Source organism: Canis lupus, chromosome 5, assembly GCF_003254725.2.
Source record: "Canis lupus dingo isolate Sandy chromosome 5, ASM325472v2, whole genome shotgun sequence".
Classification (NCBI taxonomy): Eukaryota; Metazoa; Chordata; class Mammalia; order Carnivora; family Canidae; genus Canis; species Canis lupus.
The window spans coordinates 24,766,599-24,780,385 of NC_064247.1; the positions used below are offsets into that span (position 1 = coordinate 24,766,599).

A 13,787-nucleotide genomic window follows, 5' to 3' on the forward strand; every position below is an offset into this window, starting at 1 on the left:
TACTCCTATCCAGGAAGCCTGATTACCTAATCACTCCCCAAAGGCCCCACCTCCTACTACCATTACAGTGGGGTTTAGGATTGCAGCATATGAAGGGGACACAGTGTACTGAGAGGACACAGACATCCAGTCCATCACAGCCCTCCTCCTCCTCCACGTTGACTCCTGTCTGCACTTCTGAGCAGATGACAACAGAACATGTAGTCCTTCTTTGCTTTCCAGGGTAAGTTGTGGGAAAACAAAGGGAATGTTTGATTTATTTCTAAACCATTAACAGTTGAGGCTTAGGTCTTGTCAGGTTTCAGTGGAGAGTGACCAGATCAATACCCTCTAGAGCAGTTCTTGTCAAACTGTGAAGTGCACACAAACCAACTGGGAGAGTGTTACCTGATTCTTGTTCAGTAGGTCTGGAGAGAGGCTGCAATGATTCATCCCTAACAGTGCTCAGGTTGGTGGCCCAAAGACCGCATTGGACAAGTGAGGCATTAGATTTAGACAATGAGGTCTGTGAGACCAAGGACACTGTCTTGTTTCCCATTTTATCCCCAGTCTTGGCATGATGCCTGGCACAAAGTGAGTTCTCAATAAATATTTGCTGAATTGAATTAATGGGAGACACTGGCTACAAGGACAAATTTTATAGCTTAATTTTCTGTTAGGCTGAGCTCATAGCCAAAAACAAATGGATAAGTACCCACCATAATTAAACATGTGTTTAACTAGTACTTTGGAGTTTCCTAAGCACTTTAATTAATGATAGCTTATTTGATTTTTACTCTTAACAATAATCCTCTGGAGAGGAGCCGTCATTATCTTTCAGATACAGGTGATAAAAGCAAAGTCAGAGAGGGCAAGTCACTGGCCTAAGGAAGGCTAGCAGCAGGTACACTGCAGTGTGGGTCTTCTGAGTGCCAGTTTTTTTTTTCTGCTGTACTTTGCAGAAATAATAAAAGCTTGACCAAAAGCAGATTATGTGACTTTTAGTATCATACAGCTGGAGGCTAATGATGTCCCTCTTCCTGGTTAATTGCCACACAGTTGGCATAGAAGAGCTAATATATTAAAATGTTTTTTTAAATTGTTTTATTTATGATAGTCACAGAGAGAGAGAGAGAGAGAGAGAGAGAGAGAGAGAGAGAGAGAGACATAGGCAGAGGGAGAAGCAGGCTCCATGCACCGGGAACCCGACATGGGATTCGATCCCGGGTCTCCAGGATCGCGCCCTGGGCCCAAGGCAGGCGCCATACTGCTGTGCCACCCAGGGATCTCCTAATATATTAAAATGTTAAATGTATGTGTGTGATGATGAGATTTGTCAAAAAAGAATTCACAAGCTCTCTTTGGGCTGCTTGACCAAACTGCCTGTGCCTGAAGGCTCTTTTCTTTCCCTTCAGAAGGGGTTGCTTCTATGCTTATCTTCTATTAGGACCAGAGATTTCCTCCCCAGGGTAACTAATCCACACACCTCAAATTTGCAGGGGGCAGGACAGCTGGCAACCAAATCCAGACTGCCTGGCTACAGAGTGATCCTGCCAGATCACCACGTTTCCCATGGTTGCTTTTAGGCTTGCCCTAAAAGAAGGAGGGCAGCAGGGGGATGGGAGTTCTTCACCTGAACTCAGACTGCAGGGTGTCTAGCATAGCATACAGGCCCTGGTGTGCTATGGGATGTGAGATGCACTCATATCTTCCTTCCTCTTGCTAACCCTTGATTTAGAAACGTCCTTAATAAAGTCTATTCTAAGACCCAAGCCTTGCGATGCTGTGGAGTTCTCATCTGGACTATTGTTATGGTAGATGGCAGTCTTTAAGGGGCCTCCCTTAATCCACCTTGTATGATGGAGGGGCTTCAGCCCTTGTTTTACAAGCTATATCTCAGCTTTCTCTTCTCTTTGCCACACTTACCTCATCGCTGTAAACATTTTATTTATTTATTTATTTATTTATTTATTTATTTATTTATTTATTTGAGAGACACACAGAGCGCATGTGCACACACAGGCAGCAGGAGTGGCAGAAGAAGGAAACCCTCTAGCAGACTCCATGCTGAGCACAGAGCCCGAGGTGGGGCTCCATCTTGGGACCCTGAGATCATGACCTGAGCCAAACCAAGAGTAGGGTGCTTACTCAACTGAGTCACACTGGTGCCTCAGGATAAACTTTTCATCTATGGCCTCTTTTGCAAAGCAGACCACTGTGCTGGGTACATAATAGATAAAATAACAGGAAGGCACCGAGCCAGGTTTTTATTTTTATAACCCTGTCCTAACCGCTCTCTTAAGCATCTGTGTAGGCATATTTCAGCCCGGGCTCTGCAGATCCACTGAGGAACCTCACTGAAGCTTCCCACAGGGGAGCCTGGAGGTGGTGTGCAGGCTTCCAGGACTCTTAGGGGAGACAGAAATCAGGAGAGAGCTCGTAGTCCTGTCAGAAATGTTCTTTGTGTTTCAAGGAAGAAATTCTAACCAAAAAAGGGGGAAGTCCTGAGGGGCAATATGGCAGCATTTGTGGTCTGCAACATAAGAATTTACCCTAAAGACACCTGAGCAAGAACTGTTTACATGTATATTATAAACTGTGTGTGTGTGTTGGGGGAGAGGGTTTATAGTGTATATGCATGTTTATAATCTACCTTGGGCGATAGAAAATAGTTCCACTTAGGGAGACACCATGATGATTAAAGTCAGGGCTTAAGGCCTTGGGTTTAAGATCTAGCTATGCCATTTACTTCTTTTCTGTACCTCTTGATCCCCTTCAACCATTTCACCCAGCTCCCCCCACCTGCTGGCAACCATGATATGTAGCTGTATCTGTGAGTTCAGGTTTTTTTAGATTCCACATATATGTGGGATCATAAAGTATTTGCCTTTTTCTGTCTGACTTATTTTACTCAGCATAATGCTCTCAGGTTCCATCCATGTAGTCATGAATATCAGAAGTTTCTTCTTTTCTATGGCTGAATAATATTCCTGTGTGTATGTGTGTGTGTGTGTGTGTGTGTGTGTGTATAAAATACATGAATAAATAAAACATAAAACATGGCATATATATATTCATCATTTGATGGACACTTAAGTTGTTTTCATGTCTTGGCTATTTTAAGTAATGCTCTAGTGAACTTGGGGGTACAGATATCTTTTTGAGCTAGTGCTTTCAATTCCTTTGAATAAATACTCAGAAGTAGAATTGCTGGATCATAGAGTAGTTCTATTTTTAATTTTTTGAGGATCCTCCATACTGTTTTCCAGAGCTGCTACACCAGCTTGCATTCCCACCCACAACGCACCCGGGTTCCCTTTCTCCGCCTCCTCACCAACATTTTCCTATGAGAGGTGATATCTCACTTTCTTGAAACCTGTGGCAATATATTTGATTCTCTAAGCCTGTTCATCTAGAAAAAGAAGCAAAGAGTTTCACTTTGTATGTTGTTAAGGAGGTGAACTAATGCAGATAAAGGTTAGCATGGTCCTGGCACATAGCATCAGTAGTCACTAAATGTTAGCTCTTGAAATGGAATCTATACCAGAATCTCTTTCATTCTACTACTTGATGTTACACTTCATTCTGCTTTTCTGCCATTTTGTTTCCAGATTAGAGCAGTTACTTCAAGCTCCCTGGAGAATTAGAGGCATTGCTTTGATAGAGTATGTCACTGTGGCTCAAAGTTTCCTAGATAGAACTGTGGTCCTAGATGACACTTTTTTTTTCCCGTCCCTCTTTTCTTCTGTTTCTCATCTCTGACCCCCACACTTCACCCACTCTGATCCCCTCCTGATATTTCTTCAGTTTGGATCTGGCTCCATCTGCTTACAGATCAAGATAATTTATGGCCATAGAGTTTGATTGCTGGGTTTTGTTTCCCCACTGCTGACGTTCTATAAGCCCAACCTATTCATGTGACCTTCTCAGATGAAGCTCATGCCTCTGATGGGTCTTTAAAATGTTGGGTAGTATCCTACATATCAAAATGTCTGTGTCCCTGTATGTACTTCTGCCAGAGGCTAGGACATGAAGAAATCAGGTTGCATTTATCTGCATTGTGGGTAGACAGTCTACTTATGTCTGTCTCTTGGTCTCTCTCAGTTAGGTCTCTCTCACCTAGCATCTCAGTTTCCCTATACTGTCCCAGATTCACGCTGTTGTCCTAAAGAAATTATTAACAGTATCCTACTTTCCTCTCAAAAGTATCTTGATACAAATGCAATGAAACGCCGGGACACCTGCACCCCGATGTTTATAGCAGCAATGGCCACGATAGCCAAACTGTGGAAGGAGCCTCGGTGTCCAACGAAAGATGAATGGATAAAGAAGATGTGGTTTATGTATACAATGGAATATTACTCAGCTATTAGAAATGACAAATACCCACCATTTGCTTCAACGTGGATGGAACTGGAGGGTATTATGCTGAGTGAAGTAAGTCAGTCGGAGAAGGACAAACATTATATGTTCTCATTCATTTGGGGAATATAAATAATAGTGAAAGGGAATATAAGGGAAGGGAGAAGAAATGTGTGGGAAATATCAGAAAGGGAGACAGAACGTAAAGACTCCTAACTCTGGGAAACGAACTAGGGGTGGTAGAAGGGGAGGAGGGCGGGGGGTGGGAGTGAATGGGTGAATGGGCACTGGGGGTTATTCTGTATGTTGGTAAATTGAACACCAATAAAAAATAAATAAAAAAAAAAGTATCTTGAGCTTGGGAAGATATATTATAAGGTCATCCTACCTTTTGAGATAGGTATATATTTAAGTTTTGTTTCAAGTAGAAAAGATGATGGGTTATCAGGCAAAAATATTTTTTCAGTATTATAATAATAAGTGTGATAAAGCAAGTCAAATGGAAGTCATAATTTTCAAAAATGGTATTTCAAAGAGTTTTCTTTCTGTAGTGCAAACTGGAATGTGTTTTTATCATAGCAAGTAGTGTTTTGGAAAACTTGGAAGAGGCTTGCTACATAATTTAAATTTTAAATGGTCAACCCTTGTTCAGTGGAATAAGGATAAGCAAGCTAAGAATGATCAAGGGGAAAACACATCACACATTTTTTTATGCTTTTGAAAACTTCTCCTCTTCTTTTTCTCACTTCACTTCATGTAACTGAGTAGAACGCATCTTTTACAAAGAAGTGTGAACAAGAAGTCTAATAATACTCAGAATTAGAAGGAGCTGGCAGTTTGTTCATCCTAAAATTGTACAGCCATATTAAGATACAACAGAGAGAAATTATGCAAGGAGCTGGGAGGGAAGACTCCCAGCTTTGTAACCATCAACTATCTCTACCTGAGCAGAAGAGACGTGAGTGGGTGTAAGTGCCACATACTATCAAACCATGTCAGTGATGGGGCCCGTGGTGGATAGAGAGAGACATCACGCACGTGGCTGACAAGGGCTGTGCTGAGTTATGGAGTGCTGTCTGCACACATGGCTGCTGCAGCTGTGGCGGAGCTCAGGGCTCCCAAGACAGGCCGGTTCGCAGGTTCACACATTCTCGCCCATAGAGGAATCTATATTCCTGTCATTCCTCGTGATACACATTGTGAGTTAATCAACTTCTTCCCTCCTCCATGCTGTGGAAGGGCACAGGGCTGTAATAGATGCAATGCAAAATGCTGCCACCTGGTATGCAGCTGAAACAGAAAGCACAATCCCAGAAAAGCTAGAATGGACGAGGAAACAAAAGGCAGCTTATGGCTGCCTTTATCAGGTGTCTGGCAGTAGACAAACCGGGCTTTATGGGAAGTTACAAAGAAGAAGCTGGATCTTATTCTTTCATTAGAGCACTATCAGGCCTCAAGATTAAATAAAATAAGTTTCTCAGACATGACACACTCTAATCTACACCTGGTTACTCTGAGCGATGGTGTGATTTACATGCAGCTCCAGCTTGTCTTTGACATGCTACCCACTCACATATTTGCATATTCAGAAGCTATACAAGCACAAAAATATTAAAATGAAATTCACTATACGTTACAGTAGAATGACATGTAATTTATTCATATAACTGACAGTTAGGCAGTACTCAGACTTCATTTAAATAAGCAAGTGATTACACAAATGTCTAATAATACTAAAATTGATAGTCAGAAGGTATAAAATACCATGGGTATGAAATGCCATGGTAAATACTATTCAACAGACTACAATCATAATTCCAAACTAAATCATGGTTTTTGAAATGATCTTTAGCAGTTTTGGAATGATTTGATTTTTTTTTTCCCCTTCCAAGCAATTTACTTTTTCACTGATACAAGGCAAGGTCATTATTTTCAAGAACTATTACAAAAGGACACATTTTAGGTCCCTCTCTTGCAACACATTTTCTTGAAAATTGTTTTTTAATATAACCTCTTGACATTGAAAACAAACCAAGCACAGGTGCTTGGATCAGAACAGTGCCAGGGCATAACTCTGAGTTCAGCAAGAGGCAGGCAGTGAAAATCCTTTTGCAGCTTTTGAAGTATGCATACTTCTTTTCTGAGGCTCCAAGCATCATAAACATATTTAGGCGTCCAAGCCAGTAAAATTATGGGAATAAAATAATCGGGTATTCATATGACTATGACACAGTTGCAACTGGGGGAAGTTACAATATAATTCTGCCACACTTCAAACAAAGACAGCACCTACCTAAATTTGCTTCTTGTCAGCCTCATTATATTTTCACGAAGCGCAGCTGTGTTTGCAGGAATGGTTTGGCTTATCATGTGTCTGTCTGTCTGTATTACTTGAAAGTCATATACTTTATGGAATGAGTATACTTTTAGTGGAATGAGATTCAAGCGTGAACCTGGCCCGAAGAGCTAGCAACAGTGGTCATGAAACATATCAATAAATTAAAGGGCTTTCACAGAACAAGATTCAGCTAAATCTCTTACATACAAAATACAGCTAGAGAAATACAATTCTTCAATGCTGAATTACGAGGGGGAGGAAAACAATCTAAAAAAATAGAAAACTCTCTCCATACCTGGGTGTCAAGGCAAATGTAACACTGCATAATGCCACAATATGAACAGTCACTGGATGACAGGTACTCCAGAAATAGTGGTATCTGAGGGTCTGGTAATTATGACCAAGAGATGAAAATACTTTACCAAAAGGCATGCATACAATCATTGTGCATTCAGTGTGTGAGCTGGGACCTAAGCAGGGATCTAACACGACAATGAGGCAGTGTTCTGGGGGTATCCGTTAAAACCAGCATGGGTGACTACATGTTGATTAGACCTTCTGAGGCAGCAAAGTGTGGACACAATGCCATGTCTGGGTTCTGCAGCTGTTTTATGATCCTCTTGCGGAATTTCTCCCGCACACGATTAAATTCCATTATGTCCATGGGGTCCTCTTCAATCCAAAACTTATGGAACTCATGCATCAAATAGCCTGTTATAAATAAGACAGTGATAAGAATGCAGGAGAAAAAAAAGAAGTCCTTAATCACATTCAGAATCACTGAATGCTGAAAGAGGTGTTGGACCAAATGACAGCAACCATGGAGCTCAAAGAAGAGATCACGATGCAGCAGGTATTACTGTTAAAGATTATTCTTTAAAACTAGTGCAGTAGAAGCTACGAATCTGCAAGATTTTTGCAATTGGTCCTGGAATTATTCTCACTCTTCCTAAGGAGGAAGATAAATCAATTGTGCCATCTCTTGAACATGAATCACATCTGGAATATAATCCTAAAGGCCAACAGTCACTACTTCATCCTTCCCCCTGATTAAATTAACATAATGGTCTGACTTTTCAAAATTACTCCACTCACCTTTTTTTCTCTTGATATTCGATTTGAGTAAAGTTTTAAATTACTCTGACAAATCAAACAAATGTGTTCTGACAGTCTATTATGAGACAATAAAAATTGTAAATCAACTCTGAACACAGACTGGTCATTAAACTACATGAATTGTTAATAAGACCATCTTGCTCTGAAGCATGATGTAATATTGAAATACTCTTGTGTCTCAAAAATGTTATCACTGAATGATCTGGATTGGAAACATTTTTGGAATAGATGTTAAGTATTTGAATTTATTCACTGTGTTCTGTTTCCCCCACTGTGCAACCCTCTCCCCACCAGATTCAGTATTGAAGTGTGAATAGCTTTTTAAAAAGACAGTAATAGATATTTGTATGTAGTAAACCTATTACAAGCTCAAGTGTCTCATTATGTATTAGAAAAAAGCATTTAAGGCTTTCCTTAAAGCATTAAAGCATTCCTAGTTAAAAAAACCAAATGTTATAGAAGCTTTTCTTAGTTTTAGCATTAGAGGGAGCAGAATATATTCTGGAGCCAGAAACCTGGTTTGAATCCTAGCTCTTCCACCTCCACAGGAAGCAGTGAGCAGCAGAAATGAGAGGGGGCATGGGAAGAGAATTTGGGAACAAGTATTCTCAGTGCTAATAGTAAAAAAAAAAAAAAAAATGTTTTTCTATTAGGTAGCTACTTACAAGAAAACCTTTAACATAGGTCCATAAACAGATTTTTAAAAATCTTTACCATATCTCACTGTAATACAAAATTAGAAGTGACCTTCTCTCCCACCCCCAACACACTTCCAGATATTGATCCACTTCCACAAACACACTAGTTTCTCTTCTGTTAAATATGCTTATACATTTTTATGTATATGGTCTCTCTACAGCTACAGGAAGAAAGGTAGTAAGGAGAGAGAAAACTTATTTTACTTTTTTTGCATTTCTTTTACAATTGGATTATCTTTGGGCCCTCCACACATATTAACTGATGTGACAGTTTTTAGTATCTCTCGATGGGGACACACATCAACCTCACTCAAATACCTCTGGGCCATGGCCACTCTTATTATGGAACCTGATCATATCAGGGAAGTTCTAGACCACAGGTATCAGTCATCCCAGGGCTGTCCTATCCATCTCTGTTTGCTCTGGTGCTTGGATTCCTGGAGGAAGCATCTGGCCTTGAGCTCTTCTGATGACAACGTTGACATTAGCCTGTCTCATGCATGAAGAACCTATTTTTAAAGAGTTTTTCCTCATATTGGGCCAAAATCCGCTAACCTGTATTTCTTGGAACAGATTCAGTCCTTCTCCAACTCAAGTAATTGAAGTGTCTTTTATGCCCTGAGCTGCTCTTTTTTCTGGGTTAAGCGTCCCTATTTTTCCTCACCATTTCTCACAGTCTGTTTTCTATTCTGGTTGTTTTAGTGCATACCAAGAGGAAGTCGTTTCCTCTGATCTCAGTATCTTATTCAACCAAAAGAATTCAATCATCTGTCCCTTTCAGTGACTGAGAAAACTCCTAAAGTACCCTGCGGATGGTATAGGATACTCTTTAGACGTGCAGACCTCCCAGATCAACTATAGTTCAGTAAGATGAATCTCAGGGCACTAAAATATGAGATCCAGTGCTCTAAAAGATGCCCTCTTCTTAAGTTCCCTTGGCTTTTTTCTAAATATTATATTTTTTATGGTTTTAAGTGAAATCTATGACCATTTATACTTTATTCTTCCTGTACTATATAAAATACATAATTTTTCTGACTTGGCCTCTGAGCTCAAATAAACACACCTGAGCTGTTTTGTATCTAGCGTCAGGCTTCTAATACTATGAATTAAAATCATACACGATGAGTTAAAAGCATCTCATGAGTGATAAGGTCTTTACCCTTATTGACAGTAATAAGAAGGTACTGTGAAAATTACCTTCTAATGAAGAATTCACTTTTATCATCGTAATATAAAATATTCACCTTTCTACAGTGTGCTGGTATACTGGCAACTCATTCTAATGGTGATCTAGTAGAGTACAGAGTGTTAGAAGAATGCAGACCCATTTGGTTTCCCCATTTTTCTACCCTACATGCAATTACAGAAATACATTTTGAAAAGTTTAAAAGATAGGCAAGGATAAGACTAGAGGTTGGGTGGTTAACAATCAGACACTATTCTCCGGATCCTTCCTCTTAAATCTACAAAAGTGAAGCTGTAAAGCTTATAGACTCTATCCAATCAGGAAAATAGAGATTGAATAACATGATTTTAATCAAATTGCAGAAATGGTGGTTTGACTTTCAGGGTACATAATTATACAACTCCACTCATTTTTACATTACAGAGTGTTCATATATCCACTTGGTCAATTGGTCAGTTGGCTCATCTGCCAATTAACAAATATGCAACAGATACAAGAAAAAGGTAGAGTTTCTGTGCTCCCTACTTCTCTGTCTCCTGGAGAGAGATACCCTGGTAGACAATTCCAGCTGATGATTCATTAGGTAAGGAAGCTAACAAAATGGTGTGGCAAGTAGAGGTAGGAAACAGAGGTCAGGCTATTGCTTACAGTCTCTTAACGAATTCTTAACAACAGCTTTGTGGAGTGGGTAGTGCAGATATAACTTTATTTAACAGATGACAACACTGGGCTTAGACAACATATTTGAATGGTGTACAATTACACAATATAGCCGGAAATTGGAAGTGAGAACCTGAAATCATCTGACTTTCTACTACTGTACCTTTCCCAGTGGCTTCTCTTCCTCTGGTTCTTATTCTTACTGAATAGTCCCTTCATCTGAAGGTCAAAAGAAAGATAATTATTTTTTCATCTTCTGGTCATTGTACTTTCCTGTGCTCACTGCACCTAGCCTTACTTCATTTCATTGGAGCTTTAGATTGAATGCAATTTTTGTAGCATACTGCCTTGGCAGTGCAGTATTCACTGAATAATACTATAAAGTCAGAATGATAGAGACATTATTTTCTTATATTTTTTCACCTAGATGAAAATACCTGTTTAGAATACTAATTTAGTTTTCCAAGCCAAGTCTGTAGTGTATTTGTTGTTGCTTGAATGTATTTTGGTTTTGCTTCACTGCATTCAGTTGGTAGACAGCAGAGACATAAGCAAGGACACAGGTAATTGCAAGAATATTACAGAGGAAACGTGCAGAACTGATCGTGTCTGATGGAGGAACAATGAATTCAGGGCATGCTTTGATTCCTCTGGAGAGGCATGAGTCCCTATGTGTACATCCCAATTCATAAGGGGATTGCTGTTCTTTCTAAAATCTGGTGAGGGCCTTGGGAAATAAGTATCCCTATTGCATGCTACTCACCTGGGCTAGGGTTCTCTTAAAAGCCTATCAGTTCAGGCCAATGCTAAATTTTTCAGGAGAAACAAGACTGCCTTTCTTCCACAAAAGACATTATCTAATATTTTAGCTTCCCTCCCTCCCTCTTTCTTTCCTTCCTTCCCTCCATTCCTTTCTTCCTTCCATCTACTTACCCACCCACCCATCCAACAAATGTTTCCTGAGTACTTACTCTGTACAAGGCTCTATGTTGATGATACAGTAGTGATCACAAACAACAAAATGCCTGTCTCTAAGTGTCAGTTCATACGATTCTAATTTTGATTTTCTCCTGCCAGAGCTCCCCCACTGGGCGGCTTTTATTTTCTCCTCAATGCTCATGAATCCCAAATCTGTCCTTGTAATTCCTCATTTTCCATTATTAACAAGTCATAAAGTATATGTATTCTTAAATTTGCTCATTTTTATCTAAGTTACACATGCACATAGTTTAGAGTCATATAGTTTAACAAGTCTTGTTCCAGAAAACAGGCAAAAAACTAGCAGCACCTTCTGCCTTAATTACTGCTTCCCTTAATGGACATTTCAGCTCGTGCTGATTCTTTTCATTATTGACCCCCATAGCTCTTTATAACATGATTGCCATTGCTTGATTTTTTGGACTTCCTTTATAATAAGATGAAGATTTAGTTCCCTTTCACCCATTCCAACCACATTATCATGTATTTTCTAACAATTTTCTTTGTGTAGTATTACCAGCTTCCCTCTTTTTATTTACTTAGTTTTCACCCAGTTAACTCTAAACTATGCCATTGTCTTCACAGTGTGTTCAAGTGTGTTCAAACATGGTAGACATTCTATCAATTTCATATTCTTCAACTCTGCCAGAGCCTTCTAACCTGCTAAAATCTAGATTTATTATTCTCATCCTGCTGCACAGATACCACCTTGGGCTTTCCCTTCATCTTCATCCTTGAATATTCTCACTTGGTTCATATGATAGATTTCCTGCTCTGTGGACCCCATTTATTCCTTTCAGGATTACTCTCTTTGTGAAAGCATACACTTTAGGAGCTTCCTGTTAAAGGTACAAGGAGGTAAAATGTTTAAGACCTTGCATTTTTAAAATGTCTTTATTGTACTCTCACACTTAATTGGGAAGTTAGCCTGGATTAGAAATCTAAACTGAAATCATATGCCCTTAGATTAAAAAAAAATATTCTCAAGTTTTTGAAGACATTATTCTACTGTCATCTAGAATTCAATGTTGCTGTTGAGAATTCCAGTGTCATCTTCTTTTTTTTTAAATTCTTTTTTCCAGTGCCATCTTGATTCCCAATTCTTCATGTGGCAACTATGGAGATTTTTAGAACCATCTCTTTCTGTTATCATAAAATCTTACAATCATATGGACCTTGGTGTGAATCTATTTTAATTTATTATGCTGGTTCTTACCAGTTTATTTATTTTTTTAATTTTTTAAATTTTTTGGTTCTTACTAGTTTAAATATGAAAAGTCATCCTTTAGTTACTGGAAATTTTTCTTGATTTATTTCTTTGATTTCCTCTTTTTAATGTTATTGGTCTTTTTCCAATATTCTTTTTCCAGAAATTCCATTATTCATATATAAGAAGACTTCTAAAATGGTCCTTTAATATCTTGACTTTTATTTTCTATTTTTCATTTACACTTTTTGTTCTACTTTCTGGGAGTGTTTCCAGTTTTATCTTCAAATCCTTTTTGGTGATTTCATTTACACTATCTGATTTTTAATTTCTAAGAGCACTCTTTTGTCTTCTGGGTGTGTGTTCTGTAGCCTCTTGTTCTTGTTTCAAAATTAAAATTTCTTAATTCCTTGGGGATACTAGTGATACATATTTTTGAAGTTTTCCTCCCCTGCATAGTTTCTGTTTCCTTCTAGTGGTTTTATTTCTGCTTGTTTTGGACTCTCTTTCATGCTTGAGGCTTTCATCACTATTCTTGTTATCTAGTGCTGCTTATGAAATTATTCCAAAATCTAGTGGCTTTTAATACACTCATGAATTCAGTGGATTAGGAATTCAGAAAGGGCCTGGGAGGGATGGTTCCACACATCTGGAGTCTCAACTGGGAAGACCTGAAGGTGGGGTGACTTGATAGCTGGTGGCATGAATCATTTGGAGGTCTGTGGTGGACACTGGCTACCAGTTCGGACCTCATCTGGAGCTGTCTGTGAGATCACCTAGGTATGGCCACTCCATCTGTCCTAGACTTCCTCACAACATGTAGAGATCAAAACTGTTACACGATGGCTCATGCCTTCATGCCTCTCAGCTCAGTCTCTGAGAACCAGGTAAAACCCTTGTCTCACATAGTCTTGGAAGTCACATAGTGTCAATTTTGCTATACTCTACTGGCCAAACAACTGGTCAGCCCAGATTCAAAGGGTAAGAGGAACAAATAAACCCTCTCTTAGTGAATGGGAGGAGTGTCAAAGAATCTGAGGACATGTTTTGAACACTAAGACAGCTGATAATCCTTGGCTGTCTGAATATTTTTTACAAAATAAAAAGCCAGAGACTAAAAGCTTATTGGAAGTCCTGAGCATATAGGTAGGGCTTCTTGAATGTGAGCATGACTGTAGATTGATAATAGCTGGGTTGTTTCACTGAGGAGACCCAGGGGTCAGCATCTTGTAACCTCCTTTCTGTTGGGCTGCTCTGATA

At 39.3% G+C, this 13,787-nt stretch overlaps 1 protein-coding gene across 7 annotated transcripts in view; it reads right to left on the minus strand.

Moving 5' to 3' along the window:
* Nucleotides 1-5,974: 5,974 nt before the first annotated feature.
* Nucleotides 5,975-13,787, minus strand: part of ELMOD1 (ELMO domain containing 1) — a 68,129-nt gene continuing 60,316 nt past the window's right edge. For 6 of the 7 annotated variants that reach the window (XM_049110026.1, XM_049110027.1, XM_035717063.2 and 3 more), the window contains one exon: nt 5,975-7,390. In XM_049110026.1, the coding sequence (XP_048965983.1) occupies nt 7,218-7,390 (173 nt within the window). In that variant the 3' untranslated portion in view covers nt 5,975-7,217. Of the gene's footprint in view, nt 7,391-10,505; nt 10,562-13,787 lie in introns of all 7 variants that reach the window. The other variant, XM_049110031.1, reaches the window with a different exon arrangement.